This window comes from Columba livia, chromosome 7 (assembly GCF_036013475.1).
Source record: "Columba livia isolate bColLiv1 breed racing homer chromosome 7, bColLiv1.pat.W.v2, whole genome shotgun sequence".
NCBI classification, from domain to species: domain Eukaryota; kingdom Metazoa; phylum Chordata; class Aves; order Columbiformes; family Columbidae; genus Columba; species Columba livia.
In genome coordinates this window covers 10,216,362-10,235,154 of record NC_088608.1, presented here as the reverse complement: position 1 = coordinate 10,235,154, position 18,793 = coordinate 10,216,362, and the positions used below count along the sequence as shown (strand labels likewise).

At 39.0% G+C, this 18,793-nt stretch overlaps 1 protein-coding gene across 3 annotated transcripts in view; it reads right to left on the bottom strand.

The window, feature by feature from the left end:
* OSBPL11 (oxysterol binding protein like 11) overlaps positions 1–18,793 on the bottom strand; it is a 38,326-nt gene that overhangs the window by 6,518 nt on the left and 13,015 nt on the right. For all 3 annotated transcript variants that reach the window (XM_065070451.1, XM_065070450.1, XM_065070449.1), the window contains exons 2-10: positions 15,849–15,917; positions 14,540–14,715; positions 13,679–13,758; positions 13,093–13,275; positions 9,840–10,041; positions 5,823–5,968; positions 3,726–3,866; positions 2,712–3,210; positions 1,179–1,365 (exon numbers count right to left, since the gene is read on the bottom strand). In XM_065070451.1, coding sequence (XP_064926523.1) covers positions 1,179–1,365; positions 2,712–3,210; positions 3,726–3,866; positions 5,823–5,968; positions 9,840–10,041; positions 13,093–13,275; positions 13,679–13,758; positions 14,540–14,715; positions 15,849–15,917 — 1,683 coding nt within the window. The remainder of the gene's footprint in view (positions 1–1,178; positions 1,366–2,711; positions 3,211–3,725; positions 3,867–5,822; positions 5,969–9,839; positions 10,042–13,092; positions 13,276–13,678; positions 13,759–14,539; positions 14,716–15,848; positions 15,918–18,793) is intronic.

Below are 18,793 nucleotides of genomic sequence, written 5' to 3'. Positions count from 1 at the left end.
TTTAAAATTGCCACAAGTGAAACAGAGCTACACGTAATATTTCATTTTCCAGATGCCATTGGGATAGGAGAGCTATGGCTGCAATTTAAATTCAAAGCATGTACAGGAATTTATGGAGAAAAGTGCTTTAAGATGGGGGGGTTTGATGTTTGTGTTTTGCTCATTTGATTGTTTTGTTTTGTTCTCCTTGAAGCCACCTTACCCTATTGTTTCAGGAAAAGGGTTTTAGAGAAAACCCCTGATTTTTTGCAACTTGTGAGAGGCAACCCACATTTAAGAAGTTCTTATATTCTAGGCTGTTATGTATTTTATTATTATCTCTAACACATTTAATCTAAGGAAGGTTTAAACAAGCACTGTCCAGGAAACGGCTGTGAGCTGGAATAAGATATTCTTTGTGTGATTACTACTTAAATTTCTCCTTCCTCAGTTAAATGTCTATTAGCACAAGGTTAATCTGCAGAGGTCTTTCTATAAAATGTCTAAAACCATCAATATTAGTGATTTTGCACTAAGTGTGCAGATACTTCCTAGAATCTGCTTGAAGTATCTTTCCCTGGATCATCTTTCTCTTACCTGTGAATTTTTGAACATTCATACACATGAATTACCACTGCAAGAATATCATTTTTGCCTTTAAAACAAGGTATTTTTACCTAGGGATTTTCTGCAAGTTGCTTAACTTGATAGTCTTACGCTTCTTATACAGAAATCCCAAGACCAATAAGTAACAGAAGACTATTTACTAATGATCCCTGCAATGCAACGACAGCACGTGTTACAAACATGCAAACCTTTAAAACAGCAAAATTAACTCCATTTCAAACAAGGAGCCAAGAGAAAAAACAGGAAAAATGAACCGGCTTCTGTCAGTAACAAGAAAATCTGTGGCAGCCACAAATAAAAGCCGGGAGCTCTGTCTTCAACACATAGACAAAGATGGAGCTTCCTTACTCTCTTTAAAGGTGACCTGATTTTTTTCTTTGAGGATTACAAGAGATTCAATTGTTTAGCTATGGTATTGTTTAAGACCATAATAATACCTTCAAGTATTTTTAAACAGGAAAAGCCTACACTTTTTCAGACTATTCAATGAGAACTATTCAGCACGCAGAGCAGTATTCACACAGCTACTGCGGTTCTACAGTGTTACAGGGGAAAAAGAAAAGTGTTCTCACCGATGCAATTTGCCACCATAGAAGGGCTTGGTGTGAAAATTAATACTTGCAGAATATCCAGTCTTTGCACAGTTAATGTTGACTTTTCCTCCCAGTTCTACCCAGGGAACAGTTAAAATTGACCGAGCATATGCACAGGGCAGAGAGAACGTGTATTCTTCCCCATGTTCCAACAGACTTAGGAGACCTGTGTGAAGAAATACAAGAATCCCTAAATCAGCAACACTTCAGAAAAGATCAAACAAGTTACTGAGACAGACAGCAAATACTACGTTTGACTATTCTTCCTCATAGCTCCTCACATACACACACAAAAAACAAACATCATACACACACACGAAATTGAAATTCATTGCAGATTCAAGACAAACATTTTCCTGAAGTTACCAACCTAAGTAACACACATTTATGTTTCTTTTGGGAAAATACATTAATCCTAATAACATTGCTCTATGAAGTACAACATTGTGCTGTGCAATATACTTTTCAGTAGTAGGTAAAAGGGCTGGTCCCTCTCTTATTGATGGTTCTGGAACACAGCAGCATAAGACTTATGTCACCAAAAGGAAATACTGAATGAACACACTCACCTGCAGACCCTGAGGAAGGCCAATACTCCTTTTCTCCCTCCCTGTAACACATCTCACCCTACCTCAAGGCAGGTGGTAGATATAACTCTCCTCACCACACCTCTCTGCCAAGATAAACCCAACTCTTTTTCCTAACAGTAGCTTTTGCAATAAATGTCAAGAATCTTATAAAAAACTAGAACTTTCTTTGGGTTTTCCAAGGTGTTTCCACATCCCATCACATACGCAGTAGTCACGCAAGTGCCCAGAATCCCCAGTTACTGAGACATGTACGCAGGGGACACAGAACGGGAGATGCTGCCTCATCTCTCACAGGAAACACTGGCACTAAATGGACATTATGGTGTAAGGGCAGTTACCTTTCTCACTAAATGAACCAATTTCTGTAGTTCAAATCCAAACTTGCATAGTAAGATACATAAGTGCAATATATGCAAATTGAATCCCACTTCTATTCCATAAACATCTGGTGCAAATTAGTTTGCTTGATGCTTGTAAATTGATATTTACATATGTTTCAATTATAGTAACTGCCCTTTAGTTTAAAAGTTGAATATTTCCAAACATAATCCTGATTTTTGGTAAAGCATAAACCTATCTAAGTTTTTTTTTCCCCCGATATGAAAATTTTCTATTTATGAGGACTTGCAGTATCTTCTGTACTTTGCAAACAGTAAAGTAAGAAGTCACTGAATAACTGCACATTGAGGTTTACAGATCACAGAGACTAGAGGAAAAACAAAAGTACATTTAAAAAAAAAATGAAAACCCACAACAGTATGTGACATCTCTACAAGCCAATTTTTTTTGAGAAGTCTTTGAAAGAAAACTAATGAGCAGTACTCACCTATATTTCAGCCAGAGGCACACAACATCAAATTTCCCCTCAAAGTAATATTTTAACAGCTTTCTAAAACGAATAAAGGACAGAAGTTCCACTTACCCTCACCAACCATTGTCACTCCTATTGACATTCCTAAGAATTTACTTTTTGTCCAGACATGGGCATTGACACACATCTTTCTCTCTACACACTCGGCGTAAAACCCTGAGACAGGAGGATGGTGGGACACTTGCTCGGCTACAAATTTTACTGTATAATAGTCCAGCTCTGTTTGGCCTTCCAGATCTTTAGAGAGAGTTCCTTGCTCTGAAGGGGAGTGAGCAGACAAGTTGCTGGCAGCATCAGTGGCTACGTCGCCCTTCGGCAGCCTCCAGGAGCAGAGAAACGTCTCCCCGATGATGGGATTGTACGGTTTCTTTGCAATTGCTCCTTTGCGACCTTCGTGAAATGACGTGAGATAATATTCCACAAAGCGGATCATCCTCTCCTCGGGGCTAGCGCCATTGGTGACTGCAATGAAGAGGTCTGGATGGGACATGAAGTCCGCGTACATCTCTAACAACGATCGCTTCTCTAAAATAAACGTGGGAAGAACCACCTGAAATAAGATAAAAAGCCAGAAAGCTCTAGTTAAGTAAAACAAAGAAAAATACATTTTTGTAAGGGAAATTCTCAGGTGGAGGATTCTGTCCTGTTTTGGACACGCTTTCAGACCGAACCTTATTCTCCCTCTTCTAAAATGTGAGCAAAGCACAGTGATCAGAGGTCCCAGTGAAGCAATTTACAAAGAGAAAAAAGCCAAATAAGAAAGATTAAACCATAAAAAGGCTGTAGAAAACAACACAGAAAGAGTAAGGTGCAAAGGTGGGAAATAAAACAGGCTATTATAGGAAAGCCAACAAAGGGAACATAATAGAAAATATATGGCCAGCTGCATTAAGGGAAATCCACCCCCTCAGCACATTTCTCTTAAAAACCTGTGTCAAACTGGATCTTGAGACCTGAAGTTGTTACAGGCCACTATTTCATATTAAACTCAATATTGCTCAATATGGCAGCTGAATTTAAAACGGCACTTTTACTGCAGCCGGTCGTCACACATCAGTTACTTACTCTTGTTAAGTCCATGCCAAGTTTCAGCTGAGACAAGAGATGCAAGATAACACTGCGCTGCTCTTCCACTGCTCCTAGGTCATCTTCTTTATCGTCACAGATATCCTCCAGCTCCTCCTCCGGATTTATTTCTTCAGGTTCCTGCGATAAGAGTCACAAACATCAGCTCAAAGATGTGACAATATCCAGAAAGGACTTCATATTGTATTTAGCTGTCCATGTATGAAGAAAAGACTAGAAGTCCTGCAGAGAGCTACACAATGGAATTCATGCCCAAGATAAACAACAGTTGAACTGAAAAGGATATTAAGTTAACTCGGTGCAAATTTCATTTTGGAAGATTCAGTTTAAGTTTTCTCACCATTTTTCACATGGGTCAGGGGAGCAAAAAAAAAAAAAAAAGCTAAGCTTAAAAGCAAGTATGACCTGTTTTCCTGTAAATTTTGTGATCTAACATTATGGCAACCATCTAATACATAGACAAAAATAGTTGGAATTCCAACTAGCTTTTGCTTCACTATCTCAGAAACACCACCCCACCTCCGCCTGACTTCAGGCCTCCTAGTGTTGCCATCATTATTCCAAGGGCTACAGCAAACAGTAGATCCCACTGATGTGCCTGGTGACAAGCAACAAACGTATCTACAGGCTGGTCTTCAGAAGCGTTAGTGTTGCTGCTAGTGCCAACATGTAACAGTAAAGGAAATGTAACCTGGGAGTAGTTTTATAAAAACAACATCCACACGTGGGTTGTCTGTTATTATAAGCAAGGCATCCAGACACACTAGCAGAAATTATATTAGTGCTGTTTCATCAACCACCACCCCGCAAGCAGAAGGTGGGACACTTCAGGCAGCAGGGATGGGGTGTCCCCGGGGCTCCGCGCAGCATCCTCCTGGGGCAAACAGCTGGAGGGAGGCAGATGTGGAGGGGAGAGGCACCGAATGCCGCAGGATGGCAGCGATACGCGACTGCCTGAGCAAAGCCCCTCGGCCAGAGGCACCTGCTCCAGCTCAAGGTATGAACATTCAAACCACCAGAAACAGAGGGCCAGGCCTCCACACAGAGCTCAAACCACGATGACAACTGCAGTATCACACAGGTGACTCCTTTCCGAGGAGGCTACACTGTTCTGCTGTCATAAATAAGAGAGCTGAAAATATCTAAGGGGAGCCATAAGACTAGTCATATTCCAAACACAGACAATGATATACATTAAGCACTCGGACTATAACTCAATTATTATAAGGAATTAAGTTATTTCTTTGAAAGCTCCTGATTTGATTCATTTTTTCTAACTTAGTAGCAACTACTCAGATTCATTTAAAAATCCATAAACTATAACAACTGAAAAAAAATCTTTGTTTCGATTTCACCATAAGATAGCACAGTGCTGCTACAGAGACATAAAACAGCACGTTTTCTTTTCACAGTGATACAGTCTCATCCAAACAACTGTGTGAAACCAACTAGTATAAAAAGAACGCAATTACGATTTTCTAGCCCAGTTAGGAAAACATGTTCTTTATCATAATCCCTGCGGGTTTTTTACTTTCATATTTTGTACTTGAAATCAATTCTGACAGTTATAATGATACAGACTGCAGCTGTATTTCAAATAAACTAAGCCATCCTGAAGTGATGAGGGTTGCTCAGATGAAGAAAAACAGACACAGCAAGAGCTAGGAAAGAAAGACAGGGAGATTTAATAGCTGGAGACCAGCAATTTTGTCTTTCATCTGCTTAGGCAGTTCTTGGGCCTATTTTGAGTGTCATGCATTCCAGACAGGATTTTGCACTTCAGTTCCCAGTTGTTTTTGGTCAAAATGCAAGGGAACACTGCTTGTTTCAACACCTCACATTATCAGCCCAATTGGCTCCCACCACTTAACAGCCCATTACAGAAAGCAGCAAAAATTACTGAAAAAGCAATTAGAAAGTTTCATTTATTGCAACCGTACTCACTCTTCCAACACAGCTAATCGAGAAGTGTGAAAAGATTTGTCATTAAATCATTTTCACAGAATATGATTGAAGCATTTACAGGTATTCCTCAAAGTAATTCCCCGCAGAAATGGGATGTTCACATTACCTTACCCTTGTTAGCTGGCAGGGCTCTGCAACAGGCTGCTCTTCTCTGACCGATGCTGCCTTGTTTATCTCTGCCGGGAAATTCTGCGCTGCTCCATTTTTGAAGTGGTTTGCCAGAGATATCTTCGGATCCAACCAACTGATTGTTGTTCCTGAAGCAAAAGAAAGTTTGCGCTGAAACTTGCTCATTCTCTGGAAGGTCAGCGAGTAGCAGTTTTCACAAAAGAGCTATATATATTTCTTTTTTTAAGGAATCAGCTGAAAGCAGCCAATTCCTGCTGCAGCCAATCCCTTCAGCAGCCACTAAACAAAGGTGGTGCAATGAGACACCACCTTCAGCGATCATTAGCACAAACCCTGCGATTGGTGAGCTGTAATACATGCAACTTGGACTGGAGAAACTAGTTGGTGTCATGAAAGGTGTAATCAGACACCGCAGGAAGAACCCAGCACCGCAGGAATGTTAAGTAACCCACACAATTATCTTTAACCGGTACCAAAATGAAAAGGGAGTCAGTCACTTATCAGGTTCTCAAACTTCTAGACGAAAACGAGCTAAAGCAAAAGTTTTGTTGCCATTTTTTTTCCTCTGGAGAGGGTAACTTGTCTTTTTTCATGTAAGCACACAGTGTTGAATAAATAATAGTTGCTCAAAAAAAAAAGCTGCAGGGCTTGGAAAGCTATTACCCAACTCAATGACTCCAGCATCTCTAGTTACTTCCAGCTAATTTTTCAGAATGGATCAGGTTCCTCATTAATAATACAAATGTTCCACTCTTTTTCAAAGGCTAATAAACGTACAGGTGACTCCAATCAGTTTTTACTGAAGAATACACAAGCTGGCAAACCATCTTGGCCAGGTTGCAAACACTGAAGTTATTGAGAAGTCTGAATTTCCACCACCACATGGCAGTTTCCCGTGCTCAGGGACCTACACTGAGGTGTCTGTTGTCTCTTCCTATATGTTCCACAACCCTTTTTTCAAGACATCCGTGACCTGGAACTAGGTTACACCCTCAACCACACAGGCACAATGAGCTTAATCCAGATAAACAGCAGCATTTCTACCAGGAACATACTGGGGTGGGAAAACAGCCCAGTTTTACTAATGGGACAAGACAACTTTTTCCATAGCAACACAGTTATTTCATGAAGTCTATTACTCCTAAATCCATTACACAAAAAGAAACAAGAATCCCCCAGCGGTTTAAGCTATTTAAACAGAAGTTTCAAAGAAGTCAAAAAACAAGATGCTCAGAACATCACTGTCACACTTCCCTTTTTGAGAAGGTTTTTACTCATCTTTAAAACCTCTTCACAATACCTGTTTTCTGAGCTGTAACTTTCAACAAAATAATCTCTAATCGCATGTTCTAGGCTGCATTTAATCCACATTCACTGCCTCAGTATTAGCTTCAATTTCACAAGTAGCCTCCCTTTTATACTCTCTATCAGCTACTTCTAAAATAACCCTATTTATTATTAAGCTCTGTTTAATTTTTGCTGTTAAGTTCCAGAAGGTTTGGGTTTTTTTAAGTGATCTGAGCTACAAGTTGTGTTTTAATCTTTATGAGAGGACAGGATAGCACACTATTACTCCTCTTCTATGGGAAGATCATGTTCAAATCTGCTTTTGACTGTTGCAGGTAGCACAAGTTATTCTCTTGAAATCACTTCCTCCCCCAAAAGTCTTCACCCATGTTTTTTAAAACAGTTTTCAGCATCTCCCCTCTGCTACAACACAGAGTCCATAGTCTTCACTTTCAACATTTTTCTTCAAGAGTTGCAAATGGTTGTTACAATTCACCTTTATGATAACAAAGTACTTTTTTTTAAAAATCCGGCACATTTCACCACTTTTGACTTGAATTTAGGTAAAGTTAAAAGATTAACAGGGAAGTTGCAGCTATTAAGTCTGATTTATGGTCCACCTTCAAGCAGCTGGAGCACTATTTTCATTCTTCTGCCATTTTTTTCTCTTTGAACAATTTACAGCAACCCGGCACTAATACATAATTTCTAATCCTTGTTTTTCAAGCCTGACATGCACTTGCTCAACGCGTTCTTAGCAGTCAAGTACCACTCCAACAGACCTTGAAATACTTTGTTCCGCTTCATGTTTAAATTCACATTCTGTTAGACAAGCCTCCTCTTCTTCATCACTTCTTGCAGCATTTCACTTGGACCCAGCTGAAGTGTGCTGACCTGCTTTTTTGATCCTCGGAAAACTAAATAGTGCTTTTAGATGTTTTATTAGACAGAACAGTCTGTATTCAAGATTTTTTCTCTACATCATTTGATGTTTTCCTACACTTACATACAAAAACGCCTCCTGCAGCACCTGCATTAGGCCACAAGCCTTTTCCATTCTGTATGACCCTCTGAAGCCCATCAAAAAGACTCCACCAGTTGAACCAGAAGAATAAGTATTGCTCCCAAGAGTGGGGGGGAAATCTAAGCTAAATAGACTTAAAAAAATCAACTCTGGCCTCAGTAATCCAACCTGCTGCTCCTCCCTGCTCTGTCCACCTCCCTACGACACCACCAGAAATCTTCAAGACTTGCACTTCTTAAAGCAATGTTTGTAGATTTGGCCATTAACAAGCAGATACCAACTGAACTGCAGGCAGATGAATTGAGCTTTCCCCTGAATGATTTAAAAAAATTAAGACCCAAAAACACTCATCAAGGATTAAAAAAACCCCTATCTTCTTCACAAATTATTACAGTGGTGCTCATGGGCTCTACTTATTTCTCCTGGTACTAGTGGGTCACCTTAGTAAGACATGCAAAAATGTCAAAGAGACTCCTAAGGTGTACGTCCCGCAGTTATGCATCTACAGTTTAAAAAAAGGGAATCGGAAGAGTTTTTTCAGTGTGAGTAACTCTGAAGTTCAGCCAAATATTTGGGGTGGTGCCATCCAGTTTTCCATCTTTTAAAATGGTATTTTAAACTCAAATACAGCAAAAAAAGTTAATTCATCCTATTCACACATTTTCTTTTAATGCCTGTGGTGATTTAAGAATCACAAAAAAATATAGTTTTAATACTTTTATACAATGTCTTTTTTCCTCTTACAGGCTAAATTAATTACAGCTCTGAAATAACATGCATTGGCAAAGAAAGTACCACAAATATGATAGGAATATGGGAAAGATAAGGTAAGAGACAACTTATGATTCTACTTTGTTACATACTAAGCACATCTACCCTATCTGTTGTGCAAGAGAAGCATTTGAGAATCCTCAAAAGCTTCTTCCTCACAAAAAGCCACAAAGTAAACCCGTGAAAAAACAAAATCACAGTACAATGCAAAAGAATTTACAAACAGGAAAGAACATATTCAGTTCAGTACACTGCACAAAAATTAGGTGGAACAATTTGCTTACAAGTCTGTTCTGGCCTCAGAATGGAATCTGACACCTTAGCCTATGTTTTAGACTAGGATGTTAAATCAAAATAAAAATACTAATAAATAAACACTTTCAGCAATAACCTGTGCAAACACAGAGCTTTGTATTTTAATGCTTAACTAGAAATGAAACTTACACACGTGTAAATGCTTATAATATGTATTTAGTGTGTGAAAAAAAGAGAAGCATGACACTTGACGGAGCTGTACTGGACATCACACATCATAGAGCCTGCAATCCCATAAAGTTGCCGCTCTACTATTACTGTTCCTGAGCAATGAGTTACATCCCAATGGCAGCCTTCTGGTTGTGGTGCCTTATGTACTTCATTCTGTTGTGAGATGCTCCACAAGAATTAGATGCAACATTTATGCAGCTGCTGCCACAGACTTCTTGATAGAATAAGCGATAAAGAAAATACACCATGTGCATGGAGTTCTACCCAACACCAGCAAGTCAGATTCTGGAAAAATTCACAAGAAACGAGACAGCTGGCACTTTTCTCAGCCCATGTGAAACTGGATTTAGTGGAACAATTATTCTTGCAAGAAGGAAAGGATTCAAAGTGTTTGTTGTAGAGTTCTGCTCTTTGTGAGCACCTGTACCCACCTGCTGATAAAGATCCCTTTTGCTGAGAAGCATGTTGTAACTGGAGAATATGGAAACAGTCATTTAAGCAGTTCATGGTTGCCATGGAAGTTGCTTTGAGCATTAACAGGTCTTGATCCAAGGATGTAAGGTGACCGGAGACAGGAAGGCATTCTATGCTCCTGATCAAGTCTCTCTGCTGGCCCTCAGCCTGAGACATCATCTGTCAAACAAAACAGTCATTTATCAGGTGATGGAAGTGCGTTCGGTGTGCACACAGCGGATCCCAAATGATTTTACGGCAATAATGAAACTACAAGATAATAGATGTATATAATGTTAACTGTACTTTTTTTTGATACAGCTATTAAAGAGTCATTAAATGTATTATGAAATTCCCACAGCAATACACAGAACTTTACTGACAAAAAAAGAATATCAAAGTGCCTTCAAAAAGAAGAAAAAGAAGAACTTGACCATGGTAATTGCTGCAGTAAATATCAAACGCTTTCATGCTTGGTTGATAGTGACATGAGGGGTGAAAACCCCACACAGTCTGTGTGAGGAGTAATTAAGCTCCGAGCTCTACACAGCCTGGAAGAGGATCTATGAGGTTTTATCTGTAGGCATTGAGATCTTTCCACTCCCTGCAAGAAGAGATCCAGCACTTCCAAGGAAAAGACCTGTATCGCTCAGTCTGGCTCAAACCACACAGGACTCCCATTTATTGCCTGCACTGCCACCACATTTAGGATCACTGTCTCATTGGCTACTTCGCAGAGGGGGGCGAAAAATCAGCATATTGCCTGATTTTGAATCACAGAGATGAAAGCAAACTTCTAGACATGCTGGTCCCTCTTCTAGGAGTACAAACAGCATTAACATAACTGGACAGTGAACTCTGCAATTATTACGTTTTGTGGCAGTTAAATGAATTGTAAAAATAGACTGAATTAGCAGAGCAGAAAAATTAAATTATTACTTCATGTGTTTAACTGCTATGGCACTACTTAGTTTTTTAATTCACTGTTCCTAGCAGTATCTTGATTACTTTTTTCAGTACCTTTGCCTGCCTTCCTTCCAGGAAGGTTTTATGCAATAAATACTTAAGCAATATCTATTTATCAAAGTTCACAGTAGGTATTTGGAACATTTTAGGGCTTGGCTACGTGTTGTGCTCTGGTGTGAATTTACAGAGCATCAGCTCTTTGGAGCTGTCAGTCAATTGGACCAACTGTGACGCACAGTCAGCGTCCACATGTCCCAGGAGTGACAGGGCAGAAAGTTAATGAAACAATAATGCAGCCTTGCCCACGCAAACACACCAGCTGCTATCAGAACATGTATCTTATTTTCTTTCTAGTCATGAACACAATATAAGTTTTTGTGTGCAACTCTTATTCCAATACTTTGAAAAACACTTCTGGAAAAAAAAAAGAAAGACAAAAGAAAAACCACAGATAATAGTTAACAAATCACCACAAACCTTCCAGTGATTCTTCATTCTTAGTAATTTCCTATGTGGCAGCACCTAAGCACTTTGTTCCAGGATCAGGCCAGTGAGAATCCCAATGAGAGGACACAAGCCCCTGCTTCAGTGCTCCAGATCACACACTCTCCTCTTTCCTCCCTTGAATTTTGAATGCCATATCACCATTTGAAAAGTCAAAACCTTATAAAGCCATTTCTGGAACATTACCTCACCTTCTCAAACACCAAAACACAACAGATAAAAGAAAGAAAAACTGCTAAGAGAGCTATTAGCACAAATTCTGTAAATATTCATGCCATATTCTGTGTTGTTGCTGTTTTCATGCAATGGGTAGGAAAGTGCAAATATTTAAGTTTACCATATGTTGTAACTGTTGTACCACACTAGTAAGAAGTTTATCACAAGTAAGAGGTAACTTGATGAATGAAACTGAAAAGCAATTACCTGTAAAGCTTCAGTTTTAAAATGAATTTGGAAGAAAAACTTCTCTTTCAGAAGAGAAAGCAGATGAACCAGCTCATAGAAAGCAGCAGCCACAGAAATGCCCGCTGAAGTTTTCCTGGGTACCTGACAGGACTTTGCATGTCTTTGCATTAGCACTATAGGAGACTTTACTGCTACTTGGGGGTACAAACAGGATGGCAGCAGTTACCCTTTGGCAAGACATGTCCAAGAACAGAGAGATTCACAGACTCTAAGATCTGAACAGGCAGTCACTTTGTCTATCTTCCTGAATAGCTATGCCACAGTACTTGAGGTAAATCAAGGAACAATGATGATAACAGCAAACCACACCAGGGGAAGTGCTTTCAGTATCGATTTACAGCCTCCTACTGATGAACTTAACACAATGCTCAGCCACATATTTTAAGGTTAATGACACTTACAATACAGAGCACTCTTCTGCCCCAGTTGGTCCAAGTTCAACATCTAACTATTGACACGTCCTAAATCCTTATTTGCTAAAACAAAGAGCTCTCCATTAGAAACTTATTTGTGCCAAGAAACATACCACACTACACTAATTACACTAACATTAAAATATTCATTGATATCAATACTGCTACTAAGTAACACAGGTTTGCAATTCAGCAACGTATTTTGGTTTAGTATTATTATCTTTAGATCTGCATGATCTGCCCTGTAAAAACTCTCAAGCAGTAGTCAGTCCATTCTATCAGTGAAGATGGAAAGGTAATTATTTGTTTTTTTTTCCAAAATACACTACACCTGAAAGTGTAATGAAAAAGTATGCTTCAGAGCTGCTCATTTTATTTTGCACTCTTTTCAGTCACATCCATCCCTAGACAATTTGTCCATGTGAATTAGCAAACCAGAACATGGTATTAGTCGTATTCTTAAACATCAACCATGACTGATGTCTCTTTATTCATAGGAGATACAAGTATAGCTTTAGACAATTCTTCTATAGCTTGACATGGGAAAAAACACAGTTTGTGATAGAATGGTCTCATAGTATGTGACATTATACTTCCTTAAGGATATTCCTTGTCGCCTGTAGTGCTGGACCCGCAAGGATGAGGACATGCAAAATTCTACCTTGAGCATCAGGATGTTACTGTGGAGTAGAAAAGTCATAGAATATACACCACATAACTCTACAATTAGCCAAGGCCAGTAAGTTATCCTCACACAGCTACAAAATAATAGCTTAGGACATGCTACGGACAATATATCCAACTAAGAACAGCAGGTTTCTCTGCAACCTACAAATAAGACAACTCTTTCAAAAGATTATAAGGTAATTTAAGGCATACAAACCTCTCTAACATCTACGAGGTGATCTGGCTGCATAATAGGAACTCTTTTTCCAGTTGGCAATCTGTGATGTCCAACATTGAAAAAGGAAACTGCGTTTTGACTGGGTCTTCTTTGCACACCAGGAGAGTTGGCACTTCCTTGGGATGCAAGAGAGAAGCTGCGAGATTTCAGAGGAGGGTTGTTCTAGTGAAGAAACATATTGAGAAACATTCATAATTACTTCCTAACAACCAGCAAATATTCCAATTTCAAAGATACAGCAGAGCAGTTTAATTCTTATCTTGTATACAGCAAGGACAGATGACAAAGCCCTAATAATGTACTAGTAGCAACTGCTAAATAAATATTTTCCACTATCTGCTGACAGTTGCCCTGTTGTGTAGTTTAATTTTGAACAATCTGTGAAATGAGATTTTTCTATTACAAGTCAGCTATTACTCAGGAAAATGTTTCTTTATGTAAATTTCAAGCACAACCACAGGCCCTTTTGTAGTACTCATCTCAGACAGCAGGACAGTTGTATTCACAACTGCTTCTACCACAAGCCTAAACCATTTTGCCCACAAAAATATCAGTCACACAATACCTTTCCAATAGCTTCCGTGTGATGCTGTGTGCATATCTGTAGCCTGCTAACCCAGTGTTGCCGTTCTTTAGCATCAGTAGCTAATAAAATCAAAACAAAAGAATTACGTAAATGATGACATTTCAAAGTATGGCCAAAAAAGACTGCTTAATTCTTTAAAAGAGTGAGAAGACTAAAAGCAAAGGATTTTTTAAAATCTAAAACTTGCTCAGCTCACCTGTAATTGTATCATTAATTCAAGTTCAATATAAAAGGCATGTGTTTTTTATTTAATTTTGTAACACAGAAATAACTTCTACAGACAGCAACTCCCCTCACACATATTTTAATTCAACAACATGACACATTCTCCTGGAATAAGAGTGAGGTACCCTGAATTAGAAAATGACAGCAAGGCTTCAATGGAAGAAATACTAGAAGATATTAGCCCAGATTTCCATAGCCTACAAAATCAGTTAATGGGCTTCTATGACCATCACAAGAAAGCTAATAAACTGAACATTAGGAATAACAGAGTTCTCTGCAAGCATTAACACAGTACTGTTACCTACAATGATTTAGAAAAGTTTGAATCAGTACAATTTAGGGATGCTGTGCAGGAACATTAAATCCCATCTTAGACATCTGAAGTTCATGGTCATCTGAAAGTCAAACCCAAAGAGTGTGGAACCACCCATAAAGGAGGACGGTTCCTAACTGAAGAGCAGGACAGAGCAATGTTTCACATATAACTCTCATTGCAACAGTTCGCCAAACAAGTTCTGCTTTGGACCTGCTGCCAAGCCCAGCAGGGCAGCCACAGGTGAGAGCCAGGAGTGTCCTCTAGTGGAAGAAACCCCTGGCCAAGAACCCAGGCCCTACCTCTCAGTTTATACTGCTCCCCGCTGGCAGCATTGACCGTAAAGGTGTGAGAATCTTCATCACTGGGTGAAATCACAGCTCCCGCCAGCTGCAGGGTACCTCTGGGCTTCAGATGTCTGGACTGCTCATTCACAAAGTACTCCAGCAGGCCAGCATCATTGTTTAAAACAAAAAATCTGCAATGATAACAAAGCAAATACAATAAATAAAACCAGCTCGTTCTTCTCCTTTATTTGGGGGCAGACAGGTGTTACTGGGAAAAGGGAAGACTTTGGTTACAAGCTGGCACAGATGGGGTTGGGACTTAAAGACTTGAGGTGATAAAAATACCAAACATATGAATTATATCCCCAAAAAGACTGCATAAAAATTAAGTTCTTACCAATTTTTTTCTCAGAGACCATGGACTGCGTAACAGAACAGCTGCGCCCACAGAAAAGTGCTATTGCAAGATTTTGGGAATCAAAAGAATATCCTGAATGTCTAAGGCTTAATACATCCTTAAACTTCATAAATTAAGGATAAAACAGCCCCTCATACAAAACAGTTGAGATACGAAACTGTGAATCTGAAGCAATTCCAGCTTTAATGATGATGATGATGATAATAATAATAATAATAATAATAATAATAATAATAATAATAATAATGAAGTGGACATTATGCTTCCACTATTCAAATGAGTATTGAAACAAGTCACTGCATGCTGGTGGTAGCATGGTAGGAATGTGGGCAGTGTGGTGTGCTAAGCACTCGTTTCACCAACAGTAATTTGGCTGCTCTGTGCTGCCCTAGGAACAGCATCGAGCAGGAGACTCACATTTCTTTGGCCAAAGTAATGCGAGTTATTCCAGGAGAGGCACATCCTGGAGAACTAAAGGGAAAAGCTTGCTTGAGTTTCAGTCTCCAGTAAATACAATTTATATATATATATATATTTTTTTTTAAACACTGGTGTGATTTTGTATAAAGCTGAAGACTCAGTAGAAAAGGAAAAAGGAAAAAGAATGCTGGGTTTTTTTTTGTTAGTTTGGGTTTTGTTTGTTTTACACAAACAAGCACAGTTATAAGCTGCCAAATGCGTTAACTGCTTCATATTTTCTATGCATTTTTTCTTATCCCTGCCTTAATACAAATAATATTTATCAACAAATTAGCTTAATCTATACCGAGAAAAGCATAAGGCTCTTCCATAAAGTTTGCGTAATAGAAGAAGGGAAAATCCAAGTATTATTAAAAAAATCTGAAACATGTTCATCTAGATGCTTCAAAAGACCAACATTACTAAAAATCACCATAAAAGACTTACCGATATTGCCAACCAGTGACAAGATTGGTATATTTCATTAAGTAGCCACAAATATTTTCCATGTGATCACTATTAAGGAAAAAAAAAAAAAAAGATAAAAGCAATCAGACAATACCAGTTAAATTTTAGATCTTCCTTCCCAGCTTTTGATCATCATTATCTACTTTCAGAAAATGAATTTTCACCTTCATTTTTAGTCTGGTACTACTATTTTAATCAAACTACCAACAGTTAACAGATTTTTTTTTTTCAGCCTCACTTCTAAAATTATTTCATAAGACAGTTTAACGAGACTTACTGAACCTCAAATAATTTTGAGTCATAATTAGTTTCACCAATACTTGGGTTTTATTCAGCAGGCTCTCCTGGACATATCTGCACTAGTTTGGGGTAATTAAAGACTCAGTGTCCATGCTGCTCCTGCTTTCTGCTTCCTCCAAGCTTTGTATTTTTAGACTCCTGAACAACACTAACTTTCACGAGCTTACTAACAGAATCTTGATGATGGTGACTAACTAAAAGCAGTCCCTAGGGACTCCTACACCAGTGTGGTTTTATTTATCCTTCATGCCCCAAATCCTTCCTGACCACACGAACAATCACGCTCTTGAACAGATATTCTACAGGACACAACGTGCAGGTGCAAGTCACATCAAGATATTCCGAAATGTAAAACAGAAGCCGAAACATCTCCTCCTCTGGCCTGGCAGGAAAATCAGGTAGTTTCTCTTTCAAAGCCTCAACTTGCAACATCCACCAAAAATGAGAAGCCATCAAGAGCGTTGGGCACGGAGGCTTCATCTCACTATAGGCAAAATACGTGACCAATCATTCTAAATAAGGCTTGCAGGTCTTATGGCTATGAACTAATCATCTTAAAACCACAGCTTAAAGGCCTGCTTTATACTGTACATTCCCATAATTTTAGAAATGCCACCTCAATGCCGTCGCCTCTTACAGTAGGGCATAATCCTACACTGAACAACACGCTCTTGATAGACAATTCAGGTCCAGCATGAGAAAAGAAGTTCCTATTATTCCGATGAAGAATTGAAACAATGACCCAGATATCAGGCACTATTTGCTTTTTAAAAGAAAGTTGTATTTGAACCATTTTACTTAGATTTTTAATTAAAAGTTCTATAACTCATAGTATGCTGAAGATTAAATTAAAATCATCCCCAGTCCATTGGAGAAGCCGTCTGTCTCAGTTGTTAAGAGATCAAAGTAGCCCCACATCTGCAAAAGGGAAAAAGGTGTGGAAAAAAATGGGACTACTAGAGCTAAAGGATCATCCCCATTCGTGGAGAATAAGCTGGACTAAGTATTGGGGTAAAATCAAACAAGCTGAAGCTTCTGCCTACACCTCATTTATAGACAGTGTCAGTATCACCAGATTAATTAGATACCTGATGATTTGATAAATATAACATGTTAGTCTAAGGTTCATCCTAAAGTAAGCTATTTAGGATGCCACTAATGAAGATAACCTCAGAGTACATCACTGCCATTCAGTAGTACTAGTCATATAAGAGATGCGAGAAATTAAGTTTTCAAAGAAAAAAAACAACCAAACAAACAAAATACAAGTTGCTGATTTTTAATTTACATTTAAAAGCAAAAATATGTGTTCTAGCTACTACTCTTGCAATTAGTATTGCAGTAATATCCTGCAATGGAGAGCAGCCAACAGGTCTATCTAGGAATTTAATTTCTAACAGCTCATTAAGTGCTACTACAGATAAAAATAAAAGCAAGGAGAGCAGAGGGTATTCAAGCTATTGTATATTTTAAGTGTACAGAAACACTAAAGGAGACATAATCAAACTCATCCTGTGCAGACGCCTCTCTTTTGTTATTACTGGCATACAAGGGAAGTACAGTTTAGACTTGCTTGCTGTCTTAATTTAGCTGAAAATTATGAGACTGCATACTCATAAAAATGCATGAGCTTGGTTTTTAATAGTTTGAAAATTGTCCCTAGTCACAACTAATTGCTTCTGAGTTTCAGTGAATGTAAACTCCACCCTAGCTTTTCAGTTAGACATCGTCCAGAGCCCTGCACATTCAGCCACTAACTCCCTGCTTAAACCAAGGTGTGTTTAACAGAACCCAAGTAAAATCAGAAAAGTAACATCAGACTGCAATGAACACAGCAGTGATACATGTATGGCCTTGGAAAGTCCATTCATTAAACAGTCTTCAATTAAAGTTATTCAACATGTTTAGAATCATAGAACAGTTTGGGTTGGAAGGGACCTTCAAAGGTCATCTAGTCCAACCCCCCTGCAATGAGCTGGGACATCACTTATTTGATTGTGACTGATGAGACAACTGATCTTGTCACTCTTCAGAAGTAAAAATGCCAGTCATGGAAGGGAACACAGCCCTCTTGGTGACGTACTTCCACACCAAATGAGCACTTGACTGCATTTCTCCTTCACCTCCACTCCTTCATCTTCACTTTGACTAGACCCAAACTTCTCCAAATGCCTCTTCTTCAATAAGTCCTATCTCTAGCCTTGGTAGTCCCAAAAGGTGATGGTTTAACGGAAAAAACTTTTAAAAACAGCCTCCTAGAGAAGTCTAAGAAAGTGACCAAGGACAAGCAAGCCAGTCACCTCCAGCCCTGTGGACACTGCTGGTCTGGCAGGAGAACGTTGCAGAAATGAGCACGAGTGCACGATGCCGAGCACACCAACCAGCTGCTTTGGAATCCGTAACTCTGCACACAGGTGTCCCCAAACCCAGCATCTCCCACAGAAGAGCCACATCTCAGTGTCCCAGGTAAAGCTCGGGAGTACATTTAGCAGGTATCTCCCGTTCACAAGCAAGACCACATTTTTTACTCCACAAAAATGATGGAAATGTACTAAGCACTGATTGCCAGAGCTAAGCGAGAAAAGCCCAACATGCAGCAGCAATGGGTGGTGCGAGTCCCAAGG